Consider the following 25,318-nt stretch of genomic DNA (forward strand, 5'->3'; position numbering starts at 1 on the left):
AGCATGGACTATTAGGTGGTTACAGAATTGGTTCAATGGTTGCAGCAAGAGGGTTGTGGTCAACAGATCTATGTTCAGGTAGAGGCCAATCAAGACAGGTGTATCACTGGGGTCAATGTCATGTTTGGTGCTCTTCAACAGCTTTAGCAGCAACCTAGACAGTGGGATCAAGGGCACACTCAGCAAACTTGTTGATGGCCCTTAGCTGAGTGGTGCAGTTGTTACAATAGAAGGAAGGAATGCCATCCAAAAGAACCTGGAAAGGCTTGATGAATGGGCCCTTAAGAACTGAATGATATTCAACAAGGCCACGTGTAAATTGTTGGACTTGGGTTGAGGTGCAGAACCCCAGATATGTGTACAGCCTGGGAGAAGAATTCATTGAGAGCAGCTCTGCGGAGAAGGAGCTAGTGGTTCTCGCGGCAGAGAAGCTGGACATGAACCAGAATTGTGCACTTTCAGTCAGGAAGGCCAGCTCTATCACCATCGGAGGAGTGGTCAGCAAGGAGAGAGAGGGGACTGTCTACATTTACTCTGTACATGTAAGGTCCCATACTGGATTACTACATCCAGTCCCGGGGTTGTCAGAATAAAGATGTGGAGCTGTTGGAGTTGGACCAGAGGAGGGCCACAAAGATGATCAGAAGGATGGGGCTGAGTGAGCTGGGCTTGTTTGGCTTTGAGAAGGCTCCAGGGAGACTTCACTGCAGACTTCCAGAATTTGAGGGGAGCTTATAAACAGGATGGGGTTCAACTTTTTATGTGATCTGATATTGATAAGGTAGAATGGCTTTAAACTAAAAGAGAGGAAATTTAGGTTTGGTGCAGTGTGTTGAGGCCCTGGCACAAGCTCCCAGTTTGTGGATGCCCCATCCCTTGAGGCTCTAAGGCCAGGTTGGATGAGCCTCTGTGCAGCCTGATCTGGTGGGTGGCAATCCTGCCCATGGCAGGGGGTTGGAACTAGGTGACCTTTATTATAGCTTAGAATCATAGAATCATCCAACTTAATTCATTCTATGATTCTGTGATTCCATGATTCTATGTTAAGAATACTGCCTAGCAGAAAAATGAGTACAGTTCTGTTAACACACGAAGATTCATGCCAAAGGAAAAAAAAGATGCTGCTTTAGTAGAACATAGCACTGAACAAAAAGATGTGAGAAGTGAAAGACAAAATGGGAGCAGCAAGAGGCACTAGGGGCCTCTGAACAGAAATGAAGGACATAAATTGTTAGTTATATAAATAAGGACACTTGTTTCATTGAAGAATGAAGTGGTAGAGGGAGAGACAATATAGCTGCTGAGATCCTACTCACAAAGACAAAAAAAAACCTTAAAAGTGCATGACAGTTTAGAGAGACTACAGGCTTGTGAAATAGTAAAGACACTGACTGCTGTGATCTCACAGGATTAAACACATATTTACACTTGTTTCTGTTCCTGACCCACACAGGTCTCAGAATTTTTAAAATCAAGTCAAGGTAACAGGACAAGAAAGCCATCTATCAATTGTGAATCTAATGAAGGCATCAAGGAAAAAGAAATACAGATGTAAGAAGAGAAATAAGGATGTCAGCTTTTTATTTTTTTAATGCCCATTAGAAGTTTTCAGGATGCAGACTAAAACTGAGATACAAAATGCTATTATCTTCACTTCTTTTAGTCTGAACAAGCTTCCCCACAGCAGACCATAAGATGATTGATACTGAGATCCCTTAGTTTAGACTGAACTGCAGTGAGTTTTTTTTCAGAGGATTAGTAATAAGAAAATCAGAGCAGAGGACAAATGGCCACTGCTTCTCCAAATCACTATATGCTGCATATTCTATGCACCTGCCTTTGCTTTTCTCTTTAACATAAACTCAATAATAAGAGCTAAGGAGTTCTTCTAATTGTTGGTTTGTATGTCTTGGTAAAGGACTGCTGAAAGAGACCAAATAAATTCAGACTGATATTCCTACTTGTGACAGCATTTGTGCCAAGTTCCTCGGAGAATGACTTAAAAAAACATGTGTAAGAGATTTTGTAATACTAGGTAACAAAAGAAAAATAATTTTGATCTTCTTTTAATTTCCATTTAGAATCATGGACTTAGAAACATTCAGTCAATTTAATGATAGTTTCTATCCAATTTCATTCAGGACCAAGTTCTGCACTTGGAAACAATTGTGGCTATGTCATCGTCTTCCAGTGCACATAGTTAAAACCAGAAGTGTCTTAGCATTGCTCAAACTTATTAAATCATTTGCCTCACATTAGATGCAACCAAATACCTTTCAGAAATATTCCAAATCAGATCTTCTATCAACTGAACTTGCACGAGTAAATTTACTGTGTAAATAAATCTTTATAAGACCTCTATAAAAACACTGCTTTTCAGCTAAATTGGGTTCCTATTCCCAAAGAAGGCCAAAGAAATAATCCCACCACAGCTTTTCATTGTTATTTATACACCCTTTCACTTCTGCATTTCTATTCACTACCTCTTCCTTGCCTTTTTTTGCAGTTTGTTTACTCAAATAAAAGATGTCTCACTGGTGTAAAACAAAGCAGCAAGACAAAGGATGAAAAGAAGACAAATCCAAACATTGGATGTCTGTATTTCTTTACAGATTGGATTTTTCACTTATCAAATTCTAAAGCTTTCCTAATATAACTTTTGAAAGACAATTGATTAATAATTATACAAATATGAGCTATCTGTGGGGATGGAAGTCCAACCTTGTGAACGTGTTTTTAACACTAGTAGATGGAAAGAAATGTCAAGAGCTGAGTGAGAATTAGCTAGCATCTATTCTTGAAAAAGGATGAGAAGAGGCATGCCAATCCACAATATATGAACAGACCCAGGTCTCTCAGCCTTTTCTGATAACAGAGGTGCTCCAGACACTTTACCATCTTTGTGGCCCTTCACTGAACTCTTTCCAGGAAATTTGTCTTTTTTTGTACCACAAAGCCCCAAACTTTAAAATGGGGATCGCATATTTACAATCTTTGATGGCAAAGATATACATATTATACCTCCTTTATTGGGACACACATTTACTCCAGACTCCTCCTTTCATTCATTTTTCTTGATATTTACCATTTCCAAGATTACTCTTCTTCTATGACTCTTTGTTTCTTCATCTATGGGTTTGAATTCTATCTGAAATACTTATAACTCTCTGAGAAATAAAAATGTTACTCGATGGGGATTTCTGCTAGCTCTCAATACTCTGTTCCCATTGAAACTGCTGCCAGTTTTACCATGCCCTCCACTGGGACTAGTGCTCAGGCCTGATTTCATGTTGCAGTACTTCCATAAATGGACTTCTAAGTATAAACAAAATCTATCTTTTAACACTTAAACATGCAATAACATCACCAGTGTGAATTTGCTCTATGGCTATATTCCTGTTTCTGAGGTTTCATAATAACTGTTGAACCTGTTGGCTAAACTGAGGATAAAAGCCTCTAAGGTATTACATTTCTGTTACTTTGCTGAAGACAAGCAGGAAAAAGGAGGGATATTAATGCCTCTCTGGGAAAAGAGAAGCAGCATGAGCTTTATCCTTACTGGTCAGCAGGCAATTCAAAGGGAGAAGGTTACTCTATGCTTTTAACACTGGGAAGTTTTGAATGCAGCTCACGTTGCACAGCACAGACTACCAGCAAGGTACAAAGCCCTAAGAGATCAGGTTGCATTACTTCTGCTGCTCAAAGAATTACATTTTATTTAAATTCAATGTACTAAATAAAGCTTTAGCCTTAACACTGTAAGATTTGGACATTTTATATCTGTAAATACAGGTTTATTTTTAACAAGAAAATGCATTTTAAAACAAATTATGAATATGTTTGGAGTTACTTACCTTTTCCTTGCTTTTAGATCTGCCAACCAACAAGGAGAAATGATATCTTACAACACGTGAATGGTAGAAAGCCATCAAATGTATGACATCCCATAGTTCAAGGTACTGGAACACATGTAGAAGTCAGTGACTTCTACTATGAGATAACATCCTCATTACAACTATCCTCCATGCCATTCGGTAAACTACTACAGAATCCTGCCTGTCTTCTATTCACCAGAAAAATGCTGAATAAAGACTAATTCTCAGTAGGGTGAACAGGGTTTATAAATCCTGTACACACTTTGTATGTACATCTTTTTGCATGAGACCAAGAACAATTGCCGCCCGAGATTATATTTTTGAAAGGTCAGCCACTGAAAAAAAACAGAGGGATTGATTCTGCCCTGCTCCTCCTCTGCACATCTTTACTATCTCATCCTATGAACAAACCCTGAGCTGTTACCAGGCGGGCTGTTGCAGGCCCAGGGAAGAAATCAGCAGGCACAGGTCTCTTACTCTGTTATGTTCCAGTGGGTTCAGTCTGGATGAGAGAAAAAAGGGAAGGGGGCAGAGGATTCAGTGACACACCATAAGACAAACACAACAGAGCCATATTCAGGCAGCAAAGAAGGTAAAGGGCCCATAAAGTATAGATTCATATTTGTACTTATGTTCTCATACAACTGCCCATTCTCAAGTTCACAGGGATGATACTACAAGATGATTAACAATGGCCTGCATTCTGGGAGCCAGCATTCACCCCCTTGACACACACATACCCTTCCAGTACTTACAGCTCAGGTTCAGCTCTCCCAGCTGTACTTTATACAATCACAAACTCGTAGAATCATAGAATGGTTTGGTTGGAAAGGACCTTTAAGATCATCTAGTTCCAACCCCACTACTATAGGCACAGACACCTCCCACTAGACCAGGTTGCTTACAGCCCCATCCAGCCTGGCCTTGAATGCCTCCAGGGAGGGACCATCCACAACCTCACTGAGCAACCTGTTCCAGTGTCTCACCACTCTCATGGTAAAGAATTTCTTCCTAATGTCTAGTCTAAATCTACCCTCTTCCAGTTTAAATCCATTTCTCATTGTCCTGTTGCTACATGCCCTCCTAGAAAGTCTCTCCCCACTTTCTTGTAAGCCTCCAGGTTCTGGAAGGCTGCTATAAGTTCCCCCCAGAGCATTCTCCTCTCCAGGCTGAAGAGCGTCAGCTCTCTTTGCCTGTCCCTGTAAGGGAGGTGCTCCAGTCAGCAGGCATCACCAAAAGCAGTGATCCCAGATCTTGCCAGAAACCTGCGACAAATCTTCCATGAGTCAGAACCTAATGTCAGTATGAGGTCAAACCCTGCCATTAGCAGCAATAAATACTGATCTCAGTTGACTTCTGCACATATAAAAAAGTTGTTAAAAGAAGATCTTGTACAAATATAAGCTGTACAAATCTGTTTAATAAATGTCCATGATTTTGAAAACAGGGAAGGAAAATCTATTCTTAAATCTGCTCTCATTCCAAGATCAGTGCCAACCCACCTCATTTTATCACAAACACAGTGGTAGTGAAGGTATTTCTTGAAGCTCACACTCCCTGAGTGATGCATTGCTAACACCTATTAGTCAGAAATAACCAGGATAATGCCATTGTTCATCACTCAAGAAATCTTTAATCTTATCCTATGATGCAACATTTTGAAGAGTTATAACACTTCCATTTCTCAGTGTATGATAAAGACTGGCATATTTTCATGCTCTCCTTTGAGCTTGCTGTGCTGGTGACCTAGTTGCTTGGACTTGCTCTGTGCTGTGTGATAAAAGAATGTGCAAGCAGAAGGTAATTCATCTTGCCTGAAGACAGACATCTAAAACATTCAGGATGAACCATTCTCTGCAGGTGCTCTTCTATCCCCCTCAATTACAAGGGAAGCTTAAAAGACACCCAGATTTTAGACAACCAAAGTTTGCTAAGACAGTTTTCTCAGCTATATTTCTGCCTCATAGAAGTACACAGAAAATCAGAAAGAATCTGAATGTAAACATGTATAAATCCCTTAAACACAAGGCCAACACACACACACATATCTGCGTACAGACCTGCAGCCAGAACCCAATAAACTGACTGCACTCTGTGTCTGCTGCTCTGCTGTGGCACTGGAAAGATGGACTGATTCACATCACAGCTGGATTTAGAGCTTCCAATAGGGAAGGCAGATATGTATCTTTAATTTTAAGCTGAGTTCTCATTTTTACTTTTCTGACTTGCCTGTTTTAAAAGAATGTTTCAAGATACAAACGTTAAGAAAATATTTGTCTGAAATTAAATATAACTTAGCACAAGAGATAGCAATTCTGTCTGCTCCCTAGAAAGATGAGGTATATCTAGTAATATTTAAAGCTACTTTGTCACACCATATATTTGTTCCATACTCTGAACTTTATGATTTTTAAGATGAGAAATCTGTAATAATGAAAATGATTATTTTGACTGTGGTTTGCATCCAGCTGCATTTGGACAGAAATCAGAATTCAATTAAAATGTGCAAATCCCAGCATTTTAAATAGTTCTTAGTTAAATAAAATTACCTTAATTGTGTTGAAAGCATCAGAAAAAGAACAAGCATAACATGTTTTGCATTCAAGTGTGATTTAGTAAATAAAGGAAATACAGTCTATTAATGAATTGCCACTGCTCCTATTTACACAGTGGTACTTACATTTACAAAATGATTAATGGAGCTCAAAATAAAATGTATTGAAAATTAAAATAGTACTGAATACATCCGTGCAGATATGTCCCTATCTGTATTTTTTGTGTTTTTCCCTGCATTCTTGTCAGATGCTTAAAATTCTTACAGTCTATAGTTCCTGTTTAGTACTTACAGACTGAAAGAGAAAATGAGCCTTCCCATTTCAGTTCTGTTGTTGTGGTTTTTTTTTCCTTCTTTTTGTAAGCCCAAACTCATTTCTCAATTTTGAGTGAATTATGAGAAATGAAAACAAAAATTCACTCTGTATTTGCCAGGAAAACTGAGAACATGAGTAACTTAAGTGAAATTTCTATACATCAACAGTTTAAGCCTCAGCTATTGAAAAAATGCCAACACCAGTACTCAATCCATTGTGAAAACAAACAACACAGGTAGTTAATGAGATATGGTTGCAAAATGTGATCAGATCTCAAAAGATTAACATAACTTTCCAATTCCATGTGTAATTAAAAACAAAACAAAAACAAAAACACAGCAATAATACCAGTGGTAGAATTTCTAGTTATCTAATGCCATGTATTACAGTTTTAAATACATTGCAGTTTATTCACTTCTTCAAATATGCTGTCATGACTTTAAATGCATTTCTTCTTCAAAACAGACAGCATGTTTTTTTAATTAACAATGTTTTTTATCACATAATCAAGGGCTACAATTAAAGAAAAGCTCCCTCGAAAGGCAAACATGAAGAGAAATAGCAGATTGCATAAAATTTGTGCAGAATGGTCCCCAGGACATGGCACACCCAACAGCCTTCGTTTTCTGTGAACAGATGTAAACAATACAAAAAGTAAACAGACCTCTGCAATGCCATTAATTTTGTCAAGATGACATGATAACAATTCTTCCAAACAACACAGGTCTTAAAAGATTTTCACTGACATATAAAGTTTGATTATGGTTGAGAACAACACATTTATTATTGTCATATAAAAGTTTTATGTCCAAACAGCTCTAAAACTCCAGAACAGAACAGTGTGACCCACTTTTCTATAAGGGCTGCTCCGAAATAAATGCCTCCTATTTTATGATGCTGGACAGAGATGTCAGAAGTGGATGTTGATGGTATGGTAGTAGAGGCTGAACTTTCCCACTTGTATCCTGTTCTGTTTTGTTGCTGTGCGACAGATGGCAGCAGAGATATAGTCTGACAAAATGGTGTCTGACATGGAAATCTTGCACTTAAAGTAAAGGCATGGAATGGAATTTCTCCAGGAGGAAAAAAAGACACTTACTGACATTCACTGATACTTGCTGAATGTTTATGGAGACCAAACAGTGGATGAAAGCACAGTGAAGTCGTGAGTGATGCATTTCAGTCATGGTGACAGTGACAGTGGTGACCTCCGCCAGTGCACATTTTTATGAGCACAGCATGCAGGCTTTTGTTGATCGTTGTTGAAAATACACAGCTCATGGTGGTGACTGTTGAAAAATAGTGTTTTGTCACTGAGTTTTCTCTGTCAAACAGTGTCACTGTGCTCTTTGTACCTGCTGTAGTTCCCATGGAAATAGAAGGCATTGCTTTCAAAGTGACTTACACATCTGTCACAATAATAAAAAATACTGCACAAAATTTGTACTGAAATTTGTAAACAAAAAATGTAGTATTTGGACACCTGAATTTGGAGTTAGATTGTCAGAGATAAGCAGCTGCTTATTTCCCAAGCATATTAGGCATGAAGAGTGGAAATAAATGAATATGAAATACTTTGCACTGTCTTGAGAGAAGTCCTAACTACGGTGACATAGGAACCTTCTTACTGGCTTCTGATGTCATTTAGTCCACAGTATAGTGTTCATTTGTTTTCAAAAGAGAGGGGAATTGAATGATTTTTATTTTGAAATTATTCTGGCAGGAAAAGTTCACAGAACGAAACACCAATCAAGCCGCATACAGGCTACATATTATCTTTAGAATATTTTGTGGGAACATGGAATATTTACACTAGAACCAAGTAATTCTGCACAATATTTTATAACCCTTCCAAAGATGGACTAATGGCTAAACACATGCCAGGAAGCACCATTCATCCTCCTAGAAAAACAGGATGGTGGAGAAGGTGACAAAATATGATAAGGTCCTCGAATGGATGCTTGGAAGCCCAGGACACCAAAAATTATTCCAAAGAAGACATTGGACTTCTTGAATTTCTCCAAGGGGAGAACAACTGAGGCTGTCTGAAGCATATTAATTATATTTTAGTTTGGAGGGTGCCAGAACAAGCAGAGGGAAAGAGACATCACCAGAGTAATAAATCCTGTAAAAGAATAACTACTAATTCACATGCTTAAAATCTGATGGTATCAGCAACTGCCTCCATGCTGACTGAATGATCCTGACAGATTTATGAGGCACAATACCAAAAACTGTTTTCTGTCATGATTCCTCAACAGTATTTCTTTGCATATAGAATGGTCTCCAGCCACCAGAGCTAGAGAAAGACAAACAAAGGCCTTACTTCTCATGTTTTCTATAATACTCCTTTCTCCTCTGCGAACCACAAGGGAGAAAAGCCATAACTGTTTTATACATGGGTTAGTCAGTTCTGTGCCTTCTCTCCAATACTAAATGTCAAATATGAATCCCTAGTATGTAGGATCTAGAAATACCTGTTCATATTGGATATGTGGATCTCACTCAAATCACATTAACAGCTTCATCACAGTTTGTTTCCCCTCAGTAGAGACCCCTAAAATTTGTCCTGTTAGGAGAAAGATTCAGTATAATTCAGAAATTAGGTGCTAATTAAGCTACCTGAACTTTTGCTTCAGAAAAGCTGTAGAACAGATTAGCATTTTATTTACTAGTCACTAGTGGGAGGTGAACAGCAGCTGAAATCACACTGGACCAGTAAGAATCATAGAATCACAGGGGTTGGAAAGGACCTCAAGAGATCATCGAGTCCAACCCCCCTGCCAAAGCAGGTTCCCTACACCAGGTCACACAGGTAGGCATCCATGTGGGTCTTGAATATCTCCCGAGAAGGAGACTCCACAACCCCCCTGGGCAGCCTGTGCCAGTGCTCCGTCACCCTCACCGTAAAGAAGTTTTGCATACATTCGTGAGGAAAAGGTCACAGTTACAGTAAATTACTTCTGTATAAATGGAGCACAATCACAGTACTTACAATTGCATTATTACAGATCTTGGAATTAAGGTAAGGAAAGGGTCTGCGCTTAGCACTGATCTTCCATTAGAACTAAAAACAATATACAGGGGCACAAAACAACACAGATGTGCCTCACTCGAGGGGTTAGCAGACTGCTGGTCCCACGCTGATCGGTGGGGAATAAAGAGACCAAACAACATCATCTGTTCCTCTTGACAAAAATGACAATACCTCATGGAGGAACTGCAGTGAGGCTTATGTGGTAAGGCATCAGACTGCTTGCTGCCACAGTTCTGCTGGCCCACATGGGCTGGAACATCAGCATGACACAGATGAGGTAGTTCAAGGATGGGCAGAAAGGATCCTTAACACACTGTTCAAATTCTTTATTCTGTGCACTTCAAAATGTTGCAGAATCAACCACACTTCTCACCTAAAGGCACTTCAAATTCCATTTTTCAAATGTCTGAGGTTAATACTGCATGTTTAGTCATGCTTAGAATTTTTTTTTGTCTTGTTAAGAACTGAAATGAAAACATCTCTGTTGCTAAGATCTTCTTCCCTTTTTTCTGGTTACTTTCCTTTGCATTATTATAAGGGCAAACATTCAGCTAAAGATTAGTGAGGGCAGTGCTTTGTTTTCAGTATAGTAAATCTGGTGATTGGACAGGTAGTACAAATCTTCAACTCTCAACTGAGGAAATTCTCAGTTTTCTTTTGCTGTGTCTTGATGTCAGTAATGAAAAACTGGGGATCTGAAGGAAGGATGAAAGGGGATGAAGCCAAGCTCTTTTCAGAGGTGCCCAGTGCCAGGACAGGAGGCCATAGCCACAAACTAGCACACAGGAGCTCGCTCTGAATACCAGCACTTCTGTGCCTCACAGTGAGAGAGCACTGGCACAGGATGCACAGGCTGTGGGGTCTCCTCCTTCGAGATCTCCCAAAGCCACCTGGACATGGCCCTGGGCACCCTGCTCTGGGTGTCCCTGCTGAAGCAGGGATTGGGCCAGAAGAACACAGAGGTGCCTGCCAATCTATTCTCTGGTTATGTAAATAATATTTACCTACAACAAGTAAGAAGAATAAACAGTTTTCTCCTAACTATGCGAGCAGAATAGAAACAGAAGCCCCATTAGGTTACCAGGTTGGCTGTCATCCTTAGGAAGAAATAAAGAAGGCAGCTCTGGGTATTTCTATTCCTGTTTGGCCAATCATTTTGAAGGCCTTTTTGAACATGAAGTGCTAGAAATACACTGTCAAAACTACAGTGACATGTACTTAATTTGTAATTACTTTGCTGCAGAAGCATATAGGGAAAAAATATTCTGTCTCTCTTCTGATAAGAAAAACAAGTGACACTTTTCTACTCAGTCAATATTTTGACTAATGGCTTGCCTAAGGTAAGCTGAAAAGCAATCAACTTGACAAGACTTGACTTTAAGTCCTGCCAGAGTTGGTGATAGCATAAAAATAACGGTAGCATAAGGAAACAGCCATAGGCTGTGGACAGAAATCCTGAGATGAGATCCTTATACAAAAACAAAAGGCAGTACCTGCAAGCTTTAAAAAATACCCTCCCTGTATACACAGACCAAAAATCCTTTAATCATGCTTCACATGATTCTCTGCTGTTCAAAACAGCTATCCATGGGTCTTCAGCACATTACACAGCTCTGACCCTGCTACAAGAGTGCATCTCTGAGGATTACAGTGAACAGGAGAGCAGTGGAAGCAAGGCTGTAGCATTTTAAGGACTACCATACCCCAGTAACAATCTCCAATATTTGCCCATGTGTGATGAGTGCTGGGATTGACCCTTTTACCTTTCCAAGGCATTCAGTGTGCACAAGGCGTATGTGTTGCTCCAATTAATAGGAGGGAGAGGAGGCTTTATATATATATGTGTATGCGACAGGAAGATTAAGACACAACAGGTCAAATATTATCCCAACCAGTTTATTACAAATTCTAGTAACTTAGGGAGATGTGGAAGAGAAGAAAGGTGATAGAGAAGAGGTAGGAAATTAAAGCAAGAAGTCTTTGTAGAAAGTAAGAGAGATAGTCACCACTGGGATTCCAGCGAAGCTCATCAGATGCTGATTTCCAGTAGCAATGGGTCGTTGGGTTATTGGAGGTTGTGTTGTTTGGTTGAAGAGGACTTCTTTCCGTTTTCTTAACCACAGTGTAAGACTAAAGTGGTTGAGTCAGCTCCTTTTGAAGTAACAGCTCCTGGCTTTTAGATCTCAGCAGGAACTCCTTTGTTCACGTCTTCCAGTCCTTGCCAGTAGATAAGAGGGAGCAGGGAAACGCCAAATTGTATTTTGCCTTCACAGGATACAATGGTATCATCCCCCAATCTCCCGTAACAGTTACTTGTTCACAGGACCATTCTTCCGCCAATAAGTACTCCTGAGCACTCCCTTTTGATGGCAAACAACTCCAAAGAAACACTTTCAAATGTAAAACTGTCCACAGAGTGATGCCTGCCATCACATGGCGACACCAGATACCAACCACTGGCTTCCTAGACAAGTCAGAGTCTTATCGCAAAAAATGCCTCAGAAAGCAAACTTTGAGCCATGAGAAAAAAAGCAACTGTTGTCTTTCACACCATGGTGTTACTGCCAGAGGCAAAAATGGTGGCAAATGCACGAGGGCTGCCCACTGATGGCTCCTCACTTCACATGTGCCGGGACCAGGTAAAAGACTGGTAAAAGAGAAAGCTGAAGAGCCGTGCTGGTCCACTTTGCAGCCTCCTCTGTATGCCACAAAGGGAATGACATGCATGTGGGACTAGTCCTCGAGATCGACACTGGATGTCACATAAGGATCGCCTTCAGTGAGTGCAAGATTCTTTCCAAGGATAGTTGCTTATTTCCATGTTGTCATATGTCCTCAAATATGCTGCGAGGCAGCCTGTATGTTTCGGGGATGCAACATTACAGCCTGGCTCTGCTGTATGGATCTAAGGACAGACACCTCATCATCGTTCCAAATATGCTGCAAAGCATAGTTGTCACAAAGTCCCCCTGCAGCATCCATTTCTCAGAGGCAACACACAAGGAACTCTGAGGGCACTGTACAGTAGACGTCAAAGAACTAGCTCTGGAGGTTCACATGTTTACTTGTGTAAAAGGAGATCAGTCACATCTACAGTAGGAGCAGTCAGATGGTTACCACACCATGTGAGGATTTAACCGCTTGCTTAGAAATAAGTTTTGACTGCCGCTTTGCAGGATTTAATGAACAACGGAAAACAGTTCTTCTGCATTATAAATGCACTCCTTATGAACAACCCAGAAGTGACAATGCACACCTTGCCCCCCCATCCCAGCTGGTCATTATGCCCAAGGCCTAGACCATATAACAAGATCATAGAATTGCTCAGGTTGGAAAAAAACCTTCAAGATCAAGTCCAACTGCAACCAAACCATACTGCCCTAACTTGAACATGCCACCGCTAATTCATGTCCCTGAGCACCATATTCAAACAGATTTAAAACACATTAAGAAGCGGTGACTCAACCACCTCCCTGGGGAGCTATTCCAGTGAATAATAACCTTTTCTGTACAGAAGTTTTTTCTGATATCCAGCCTGAACCATCCCTGGCACAACTTGACACCATTTCCCCTCGTCCTGTCACCAGTGAGAAGAGATCAACCTCACTCTCTCTGCAATCACCTTTCAGGTATTTGAAGAGAACAATAAGGTCTCCCCTCAGCCTCCTCATTCCCAGACTAAACAGCCCCAGTTCCTTCAGTAGCTCCTCATACAGCATACTTACTAATCCCTTCACAAGCCTTGTTGCCCTTCTTTGGACCTGCTCCAGCACCTCAGTGTCCTTTCTGTACTGAGGTGCCCAAAACAGTACTCGTGGTGAGGCCTCACCAGTGCTGAGTACAGGGACAGGATGGCTTCCCTAGTCCATTCCACATACAGGCCAGGATGCCATTGGCCTTCTTGGCCACCTGGGCACACTGCTGACTCATATTCAGCCCACTGTCTAGCACATGAAGCTCCCTTTCCATCAGACAGCTTTCCAGCCACTCCTCGCCAAGCCTGTAGGGTTGCATGGAGTTGTTGTGACCAAAATACAAGACCCAGCACACAGCTTTATTGAAAAGTGGCCCATACTGAGATGCAACAGACCTTGTCCTTGGCACTAATAACCATCAAGTTTTCACTGGAGACAGGCAATGGTCGCCATATTGTCTCAAAATGGTTACTCAGAGAACTGGTAACAGATACCTAGTTCAGTAGATCTAACTCTAAGTTGTATGAATCAATCATCTTACCCCATAAACAGCAAGCAGCCAAAGAACACCTCTGAGAGTTCTTATTGCAAGCAGTTGGCTGTATACCAGAACCTCTCCATGAATAGGAACACCTATCACGGTTACTTAACACTGGCAGAGATTCACCTGGAACGTGGTGACTCCATGCTGACAGATCCTTGGTAAGTGATTTACTGTTTTAAGCCATACTCGTTTTGCTAATATCCATTCTGCACCCACCACCCTCTGTGCAGCAAAAAATCAAGTGTCCCGAGCCATTCCCAATTCTGTTAAGTTGCTGTCATCATGTTCAAATTATCATATTATATCTATTTTGTACCAACAAAGAACTTTCTGCTTTCCTCTTATGAATGAAGTGTGCAGTGCTTTAGTCTCCATGCAAGACATCAAGACAGCACTGTGAAAGTCAAAGCAGCAAGAGCACAGGCATACAACCTGATCTAGGATAAGAAACCAGAGTGCAGTAACGTCAAAGGCTTTCTATTGATTTCAAAGCAGCAAATTCTCTGCAGGCTTCTGTGATGAGGTTTAAAGTCTTTTACTGACATTTTGATGTGTTAGTGAAATCATTCCTATCAGTGCTTGTCCCTACTGAGACATTGTGATTAAGAAGCTGCGTTGGTTCATTTCCACAAAGAATCTAAAGGCATTATTACCATTTACTCGCCATTTTCATGCAGCACTGCTGTTACTCATCTACTGAAACAAAGTATTTATCATTCAAGCAAATTCCTAGTTGAAAAATTAAGACCACAAGGGTACAGAAACAGCTTCCAAATTCCTCAGTACATCTGGTCATCAACATTCTCTGTACCTATTTTTATTTCTATTTTATTCCTTTCTAACTACTCTGGGCTGCTGCTTCATCCTCAATACACTTATATTGTGAGTCACATCAGATTAGAAACACATGCAACTATGAGAAAAATCATCTGTAACTGATCCAAGAAAACAATAACAAAAACCCACGCATATTACACTTTAAGCCTCTTTAAACTAAAAAAAAAAAAATCAACAAGAAAACAAACAGAAACAATACAAGACACATGAAAATACAGACAGGTTTCCTTAAGGTCTTGTTTAGAAACGTACTGCAGACCAAGTCTCTTGTAGGATATCCTGTGGATGACACATGAGGTCTTGAGTATAGGAGAAAAACTATCCGGACATGGCAAACCCATTGTAAAATGTGCCTACATACCAAACACATAACTGAATTCCTAAGCCTCTTCCTTTATCCTGCATTCATTCATATAAAGTGTGAGCCAGACCCCTCTGCAGTAAAAGCTGATGAAAGTTTCTGCCACTGATTTCAGTGCCATGAAGGTCAAGCCTGCTATTTTTCCACTTCTTTGTGGACCATAGTGTTTAATAAATATTTTTATAGAGTTTTAACAACAGCAAGTCCCAATGCACAGGGGGGCTAAAATACATTGGCAGGAAGTTCACACAGAAGGTAGAAATGCATCCTCCTGCCCCAACTCCAAACATGCACAGCTATGACTGCCAAAGCAGAAATTAGGGATGTTGGCCTTCACAGCGTGGGACACAGATCAAAAAGGAAGCATGAAACTGAAGATTACTCAAGTACAATAGGAAGCTTGAGATCATGTAGGATTTATTCACTACCAAAAATACTAGAGCCAAAGCCATGCTCCCAGAAGAAAATCTGTCCAGTTTGACACTGTAAACAGGATGCTTCCTTAGCTTTGTAAACAGGAGATTGATTTGAAATAAACTGCCAAGGCACCTAACCCATTCCAACCTGTTAGCCAAGAGATCCTCACCAAAAGCAGTGATATACATGGCCTATTTTATCCAAAATTTTGTAAAACGTAATTACCCTCTCAAATATAATCATCTTTTTCCAGGAACCTTTGGATACTCTTTGAATCAACTAAATGAAAGGACTACTACTAAAATTTCCTGCATTGATGGGCAAATTCTTACCACAGAGAATGCCAACACAGGACCTTAATGACATTTCTTAGGACACATTTAATTTTTTTAATTGTCAAATCTCTAGGTCCACAGAGCAGGCAGAGGCAGACAGTCCCTCCCAAGAGCTCGGACCATGCTACTGACAGGTGACAAGCACCTTAAGGTTTCTTAACTGGGTAGGCAAAAGTTAACATTGGTACATGAGGAATTGAAAGCAAGGAGAAAGGATGCAGTTGGGCACAGAGCTGTGTGGGAACAAGGTGCCATGAGCCTGCTGCTGCTGTGCATGAAGAAAAGGGTAAGAGTGGAGGAAAGGGAGAGGGGACAGAAGAGACAGGACAAGCAGCTGCTTCTTCATGGGGAGGGCATATCCCGCACTTCCTCAGCCCACCGCAGAATTACAGAATGGCTGAGGCTGGAAGGAACCTCCAGAGGTCACCATTGTTGCTTGCAGAGCAACAAGGATCTGAACATTATCAGGTGTTTTGGGCTCTGGTACCTCAAGCAGGAGCCTACTTTTCCTGTGTTCACACCAGACTTGTGAAATATTTCCTTTTGAAGAAATCAGGCTATAATTTGGTGTAGATATATTTTAATATAAAGAACATGAATCATATGAAGTCTGGAGCATAAAACATTCAGACTTCTGCTGCACCTTTTGTACAGATGCTAGCATTAGAATTATAAAATGAAAGCCATTCCCTGTCCTGCTCATTTTCTATTTGCCAAACGGGCTTCTTGCTGTACAAATAATACACATTTTGTAGATCTGTTCTTTTTATGTAATATTTATATCTTGCCTAAGAAAGGTGTGACAGAAATGTAATGGAGTCGATTTGTACACTATTTTTGTTGAAAGAACTTCAGTTTTTGACAATCCTTTCCCCTATAAATTCCTCCTTAAATAATACAAAAATTATCAGCACATAAAGAACTTCAGAACTTCCATTTGCACCCTGGACAGTTGATAAACAACTTTAAGAGTTAACTGTTGGTTTCAACTCAAATTCCACAGACGATGTGGGTAGTGGCAGAATGTAAAGATCACCTAAATGACATGGAATGGTTTGGCTGAAATTTCTGTCCAGCAATTTATTGTCCAACTGAAACTCTGGAAAGTCACGTGAAACCTATGTGGGATTCTTTTTTCTAAAAAAGGTTCCTGGTGCAATATATTTAAATTTATAATGTTAATTTGGTAACCAATTACACTGTGTGCTCCCTCCTCGTGTTGTCTGACCTATGTACTACATACATGCATATATGCTATACAGTAAGTAAAAGGTACAAGACATATTTGTGCATGCATATACATAATATGACTGTGATACATAAACACTGTATGTATATGTTCTTATGTTAACAGAATATTTGACAAACTGCCAGTAGTTGTACTCTTGCTTCATAAGATGCAGTTAGTTTAACTGCACACAGCCACATTCTCATATAAGCTATTCAAACTTTGCTATCATAGAATCCAGTAGGATGCAGCCTCCAGTCCTTAATAGAATGATACAGGTCCACAAAGTTAAGCCCACAAAGAATGTTACTGCACTAATGATTCCCCACAGTTTTACTATTTATTCCTATTCCTAGGTGCTTTACAAAATACATCTCCATGGATCACAGTTAAAAAAAAATATTTTCACAATTTTCAGCAGTGTTTCATTTCTAGGAATCACAATGCAATTATCTAGTTTTCTCTGTAAGCCCTTTAACAATTATCTGGCTTAATTATGTTTCATAAAATAAATTTATTTTAGAGAAGCTAGAGACTGGCTGGAGAGTTGTAAGTATAGCAACTTTTACTATGTGATGTCTATCTACCTAGTAAAATACATTTCAGTGCACAATTGGGGAACTCCTCCAAACTGCTTGCTGCTGAGTCAGGGCTGCAGTTCTCTTGTAATATCCTTTGTTACTGTTCAGCCCAGGCAGTTAATTCTACAGATAAGAGACATCATCAAAGTTAAACAACCGAAGAACAAGTTGTGCTACTATGGGCAAATCACAATTTTTATTTTATTTTTTGTCAATCTGAGGAAGCTGGAGAAGTATATTAGTTATTTTGCAGCTGACACAATTTTATGTTAGCAGATTCTGCTAAAAAAGAACACGTGTACCATGTTTTTTGTGCTCTACACTACAGAAGAACTGAATAAATGTATTCAAAAACTGCGGTTTCTATATCACTAGTGATACAAGAACCATTCTTAATTAGGATTAAAAAAGATTAATTCATTTCTTCTCCCAAGAGCAGATACTTAACATCTATCTGGTGAAAGAACACAGCCCAAGTTTTCAAATGCTTTTCAAAAGTGGAAGGTAAAATTAATGGCATTTATCCATCTGGACAGCCAAAAGCCACTGCCATTTCTGCAAGGTGGTAAAACATAAGTTTTCATCATATTTCTTTGTCACACCAGCAGTCGAAGGCTTGAAAGCTCCTATTTTATTTTATTTTTAATTCAAAATAAAAATCACACAGCCTCAGAAAAACTTAAGTTGTCTGATGTTATGGATTTTCAAGTCCATTTCAGGAGGTATTGGTACCATGGCTTCCAGTTGTTTACATACTAAAATGATCTGACACTATGCCTTTTATTTAAACTTAGGATTTTGAAGTTGAAAATATGCATAATGATGCTTAGTATGAGTACACAGATTAGGCATACTTTCTTAGACTGAGTGTTCTTGCAGATGTTTGCTCACAACAGATAACAGCAAACAACTGATGTTTCAGCTGGAAACCATACAGTAAACATTATTTAGCACTTTTCATCTCCACTTTTAATCTTCAAGTACACATAAACAACCTGAATATCAGACTTCTTGTGATTAGGTAGAACTATATGCATACCACAGCTTGGTAAAGTGAGGTAAAAGAGGATAATGGTATCGTTTCACAGCCCTCTGTGTGTAATGCTGACAAAATTCAAAGGACTTAACACTTAATTATATTAATAAGGACTTTAAATAAATACCATTACATGTGCTGTAAATGTTGTTGGCATCTCCAGAACACTTTAAAATATTGATTAGTGCTACACTGGACAGCTGAATCATCAATGCCTGTCCTTGCACGAGGACAAGAGGATGTCTTATAAGCAGATTATTTATATTTTTAATATCTTCAGCAGGAAGTACAGGCCAGGCTTGGCAACCATTAGGACTGATTTTGTATGTGTTGCCCTTCATCTATTGACTTCCTCCTAAAACAATCTGTCTGCACTAAGTGCAATTACAAACAGACCAACTTCTTTTACCTGGAAGAGGGAAGACAATATGGAATCTTGTGCAGTAAGAAGTTTGTTTTGGCCAGAAGCAAGACCAAGGCTCCAAATTAAAGCTCTGTGTATTCAGTACCTCTGGTTTATCCTGCTTAGATGTAACAGAAAACTGGAATCCAAACGATTGTTTTCTTTTATAATAAAATGTGCAGGTGGTCTTGAACGTGCCAAGAGAGAATAAATTTTTAAAGAGCTAAACAGATCTGGCTTCCTTTGCAGTATCTCTCTTAATTCCACAACATAATAATCATGATCATCTAACAGAGGACATCATCTTAAATTAGTTTTTGTACTTGCTGTGCATTTTGAGAGAGAGACTGTTGGAACACATTACTCCCAGCATATTGTGCACTCTTAGATCCTACTCCATATCACTATATCTGCAAATACTTACAATGCAAAAAATACTGTCTGCCTCACTCAGCAATGCAATCCACATGTCTTTAATGCAATTCCATATCAGCACTTCAGACGAAAACAAAACACTGAAACTTGTAAAAGACAAAAATACTTTTGGTGGCGTACAGCCAGCTATGGTCTGAACACTTTGCTTGTGAGCTTTTCTCATGCATGCAATATTTGGAATACAGCTCATAACCTTTGGCGGCACAAATATAGGTCTTTAGTCAACAAACTCAAGCAACAGTTTGGTTCACTGGAGTAAAATCAGGCCTGCTGGCAGCTGACCTGCTTTAGATGCTGTGAGCGGATGCCCACCTTCGTTGGCCATGCCAGAATACCATGTCCTCTGCAGAGAAAAAGTAGAATTCCTGAGTGCAAACAGAGAGCAAGAGAGAGTCTAAGTGGAAGACTGCAGGCAGTTTTCTTTAAGGTGTGTTACATACTTATTACATGGATATTGCCCATTAAAAGGCTGCAGAGCTGTCTCACCTCTTCATCAGCTCACTTCTTCCTGTCCATAGGCTACCAGCCTGGCTACCATCCATACAACACTGACAGGCCAGGTAAGAGTGATATGCAGCTTCACAGAGATCAGCCATTTCCAAGCAGCCCACTGCCTGGTACCACACCTGGTACCCAGAAGGTTCAGTCACTACGAGGTGTAAAAGGCAGCTTTCAGGGTATACAGTTTAACTGCTAAGATACATGACCACAACTGGGAAAAGAGCAATTAACCAATCATTTCACACTGCCTTGCTCTCTCAATCACTCCAAAAAGAAATTTCCCTACAGGAAATTTTCTTCTGTGGAGCAAAAGACATGTCATACTGCCAATAACTTGAAAACTTTATTCATATTAAGCAGTACAATTTTTTTTCTCTACTGACTATAAAGATCACAATAAAACATATTCTAAGTTTGAAGTAGATCAGCTCTTTTGAGAAGGGTAAGATGGCAGGCTGACAACTCATGAAGCTTGATAAAATGCACAGCCATTTTAAAGAATGAAACAAATAATGGATGTGGGCTTTTATTGTAAAAAACATTTGTATTGGATTAAATTTCATTTTCAAGATCCAAGTAACTGCAATTTTGTCTTGTTTCCAGTTTTGCTATCTCAGTTTTAAGAAAAAGTCTCTTCACCTTGTCTACACCACCATGCACTGACAAGGAAAGGTATACAAAAGATTACTAAGTTCAATATGGCTCCAACACTGAACCAAAAACATCTCCCAAAGTCAACTGTATACCCATTACACACATTGTATACATGCTGAAAAATAAACACTGGCAAATTCAGAGTACAATCTTGGACGTGACTCAAGTAAGTGGGTTCTTAAAAAGGATTTACAAAAAATCTAAATGCTGGCAACAGAAGGACATTAACTTGAAGACTTGAACCATACTCTGCTCCTTTTCAGAAGAACATCTTGTATTTCTCTCAGCAAGGAGACACAAGCAGGAGCACATCCTCTCCCACGGAGCTGGAACATAACCTGCTGATCCCACAGCAGAAGCAGAAGCCCTTCCAAAACCCTAAGACTTGGTCTTCTGTCATCTTGAGCAAGTGGTTTCCAAAGGTGAAGGTCATTTGTGTCAACGCCTTGCGGTCCCGCAACCATTCACCACAGGGCCACAGTATGGCAGCATCCAGATGGACGAGACCGTGGTGGCTCAGAGCAGGCAACGTGTCCGTGTGTTCAAACACGAAGCCTGAGACCATTGCTCCCAGTGTTAGATAGCCGCCAGCCACCCTCCCTGGCACCCACCATCGCTGGGTGGGCATCACTCTGCCGTCGGTGTGGTTGACACGAAGGGCGAGCGCTGCCCCACAGACCCCAGCGAACAGCTTGCCTGGGGTCCAGGCCCGTGTGTCAAGGCTGCCCTCCAGCAGGAGGAACGCTCACCACGACCAGAGCCCACCGTCCCGGGGCCAACGGCCGCCACCCACCACGGCGGCTCGGGCCGGGCCGGGCCGGGCCGGGCACCCCGCACCGCATGCGCGCTGTCTGGGCTGCGGGGACATCCCCAGCAAGTTGCCTCGAGGAGCTCGGGAGCAGAAGCCGGGCACAGCCGCTTCTCCGCCCGCACCTCCCTCCCCCCGCCCGGCCGCCCGAGCTCCGGGCCGGCAGCCCTCGGGGCGCGCTCGGAGCCCTCAGGGATCAAGAAGGCAGAGGGACACTCACCATCCCGCCTGACGTTGGAGGAGCGCAGGGCTCTGATAGATCCGCTCTGGGATGGGGCGGTGGTGCCCTGACGGCTGCAAAAGTTCGCGCAGACGACGGCGTAGAGGAGGAGGAGGATGAGCAGTTGCATTGGGATCCGCTGTGCACGGGACCGCGGCTCTGCGAAGAAACGCGGCTGTGCCCCGCCGAGCTGCCGCTCCCCTCCCCGGCTCTGCTGCTCGTGCGGGCTGCCCGAGCGGCTGAGGGAGTTGCGAGCCGGGCAAGAAAATGAAATGAAATAAAAAAGAACACATAAAAATCCCACCCGAAACAGCACTCAGAGCCGCCGAGTGACTGCCCCAAACTTCCTCCTCGCTCAACTCTCCGCCGCGTGTCTGTGCCCGGCCGCAGCGGCAAGGTGAGCAACCCCCGGCGGGCACCGCCGCCCCCTCCCCTCCGGCGGCCGCGCCGTGACCCGGCTCCAGGCGGAGCCGCGCTCCCCTGCGGCCGCCGCGGCGGAGCTCCGCGCCTCGCACCGCCCCCGAGCAGCGCTCCGCCGGGTGTGGGGCGGCGGGGCCAGACCCGGCGGCTCCGGGGGACGGGGCCGGTGGAAGTGGCGGGGTGTCCCGGCAGCCGCGGTCCCGCGGGAGGGTTGTGGCGTTGGGCGGGAGCCGGAGTGGAAGCGTGTTGAGGAGTAACGTTAGCTGAAGGAAAAACAGCACGTGTCTCTGGGAGGAACAAACGGGCTCCTCTATCATGCCGGGCACTGTCCGAAGATTTTCATGAAAGGTTAATTCTTGCTGATTTAGACCCTGAATAAGCTGAGTCTGCCTTTGATTGCATTACAGCCTGGATGAGAGTAGCTCTGAACCAACGGCCTGTGAGCTGTTTTAGCGCTCCTTTTCCTTCCATTAACTACAATGTAGCGAAGTGCAGACAGGAAGAAGTTGGGTTGGCACTGTTCCCTAGTAAACCCTTACCTGCTCAGGTTATTCCTTACAGCACTTCACTCTGCTTGGCCAGTCTGACAATTGGCAACACCCTGCCAGATCCTTGAGCATGAAACACCACCTCGCTGACAGCAGAAGTGTCCGTACAGGGCACAACTGGGAGCATGGGATGAGGCCTGCCACTCGCAGCGGGTGCCTCAGGCTGTGTGAAACATTTTCTCCAAAAGCATGCTAGTGTAACAATGGAGCTGAAACATCTTGTATGTCTTAAGAAGCCAGTAGGGTGCAATTCTGTTCTGCATAGTTTGTGGCTCTTACCCCTTTCATGTTCAGCCAAACTGACAGCAAACCTAACCCAGCTCCCGTCTGGAGGGCAATGGGAAGGTTCCAAGAGTGCTTTGCTTGTGGGCAGTGCGCCTGTGCTGTAGGTGCCCAGTCTGGGGGGAGTGGGCAGGCAGTGGGAAGGTGTCCAACTATGCAATAGATTCAGAGTGAGAGGAAGTTGAAGATGGGGAGCTCTGAAGATGTTCTCTGTTCATCTTGTCCACGTGTCAGCCTCCTTCCCAATACGATGCAAGGAGCGTGCAGAAAATGTCAGTGGGACGCCAGCTCCCTGACCCTATTCTGATTGCAGCCTTCTTCTAAGATGAGGGTAATGCCACTGCCCTGAGCATATGCAGTGCATTGAGAAGTCCTTCCCAGTGCCCTCAGGCTCTGACTCAGCTCCCTGCAGTGTCTGGCTGCTTCCTCTGGGACATGTGGTGGCCCTTGGGAGGTGGCCAAGGAGGAAGAGGAGGAATGTTAGATCACCCTTACCCAGGAGGCAAAAAGGCATTTGTCACTATCTGAGCACTATATAGCTCAGTCAGGAAAGGATGCTGTTTCCAAGGCTCTGCTTCCTGCAGTCATCTTTATCCATACAAATTTGTATAACATAAAACTCATACCTTTTGGTCGTTTTCTAACCCCACATCCCCAACCTGGCTGTGCAGTTCAACTTCAACACACAAGGAGCAGGCTTTGGCTTAAAACACCCCGCATCTCTTTGATGTGCTAGTTGGCTTGATACAGACAAGTCTGAATTTCCTCTGGCTGATCAGTGCACACGACTGAGGTGTTCAACTATTTATATGTATGTTTTTTTTTGAAACATAGATACTTCTATGGTGTTTGAGATGAAGTTCCCATTCGTGCAGCAGAGGTACTGCTGAGCGTACTTGTTGCTTAGAGAACACTCCAGAAAAACAGCATGGGGCCTCATAAATTAAACAGTGATGAAAACAGTCGAGTGGATTCCAGCACCCGTGGCTTTGATATACCACAAGAGGAGTTGTGTATAACTCCTATCATACTCTCATGGAACGTTTCTCCTCCTCCCTTTGCAAAGCATGGGGTGCTTCCATCTTTGTTCTAAAATTGAAAATATTTTTTTGCAGCTGAAAGATTTGAGTCTTTTTCTCAGGTCAGAAAACATCCAGGTCGTGTTGTTTGCCTTGCTCTGATTGGGTAATTATTTTAGTCCTGGTGTCAGAAATCCCTAGTTTGTCCATTTGATGTACAGGTGCACATCAGAAGGATTTTGGAACAGAGCAGCAAGGCTGGCAGGCCCTGGTGGGCCTCTGTAAAAAGAGCCCATGCTACACTGGCTGATGCTACAGTTTCTCAACTCACAATGAAAAGCACTAAGCCCACTACAACCTAAAAAACTATCTTTATAATGAAACATCATAGAATCTCATGTAAAAGAGTGAGAATTTTGGTTCATGCTCAGTTTTAAGGTCACTGGAGCTTCACCTAGTGGAGAACAGCCCAGTACATTGGCTAAACTCTCTGCTAGAGGTCGGGGAGAATTTGGAGTACACTATAAAGATTTCTTTATGAGGATCTACAGTAAATCATGTGTACTGCTTAAAAGGACATATGGATATGTGAGTGATTTGTGTTTTCAGCAATGACCTGGGGAAAACACAGTCATTACTCATGATTTTTGCAGATGACAGAACTCTTGGGGGGAGCAATAGACTAATTTATATTTGATGGTGTTATGTGGAAATAGATATGTAGATGTGGTAGAACTGATGGCCTATGTGATTGCAAATCTGACATTACAACTGAAATCCTGGTAAAATAGTGTAACAGTTAATATGAGGTTCAATTAATACAGATAAAAATGTATATAATTAATGCTAATCAACCTAGAATAATTTAGCATGCTAACTTTGAAAACTGGTTGACAAAGAGTATAGCATGAAATTACAGCTTTCATACAGCATTTTACTTGGTATCAAAGTCCAGATCACATGAAATGAAAGGCTTGCATACCAAATGTTTTTGAGACCCATTAAATGACAGGTTTAAAATGTTTGATAGAAAGGAAAACACTATTAAATTGATTATTTGCAGGAGGGCCCCACTTAGCCTAATTTTTAGTTCTGAATTGATTTGTGTTTTCAGCAATGACCTAGGGAAAACAAAGTCATTACTCATGATTTTTGCAGATGACAGAACTCTTGGGGGGAGCAATAGACTAATTTATATTTGATGGTGTTATG

The 25,318-nt window shown here is 41.7% G+C and overlaps 1 protein-coding gene across 2 annotated transcripts in view; it reads right to left on the reverse strand.

The window, feature by feature from the left end:
• PDGFD (platelet derived growth factor D) overlaps positions 1-22,291 on the reverse strand; it is a 144,822-nt gene extending 122,531 nt beyond the window's left edge. For both annotated transcript variants that reach the window (XM_065730037.1, XM_065730036.1), the window contains exon 1: positions 21,838-22,291. In XM_065730037.1, coding sequence (XP_065586109.1) covers positions 21,838-21,967 — 130 coding nt within the window. In that variant the 5' untranslated portion in view covers positions 21,968-22,291. The remainder of the gene's footprint in view (positions 1-21,837) is intronic.
• Between the last annotated feature and the right edge of the window lie 3,027 nt (positions 22,292-25,318).

The sequence above is a fragment of the Cyrtonyx montezumae genome, unplaced genomic scaffold (genome assembly GCF_038088225.1).
Source record: "Cyrtonyx montezumae isolate F1298 unplaced genomic scaffold, pur_monq_1.0 scaffold_12, whole genome shotgun sequence".
In the NCBI taxonomy this organism is placed as follows: domain Eukaryota; kingdom Metazoa; phylum Chordata; class Aves; order Galliformes; family Odontophoridae; genus Cyrtonyx; species Cyrtonyx montezumae.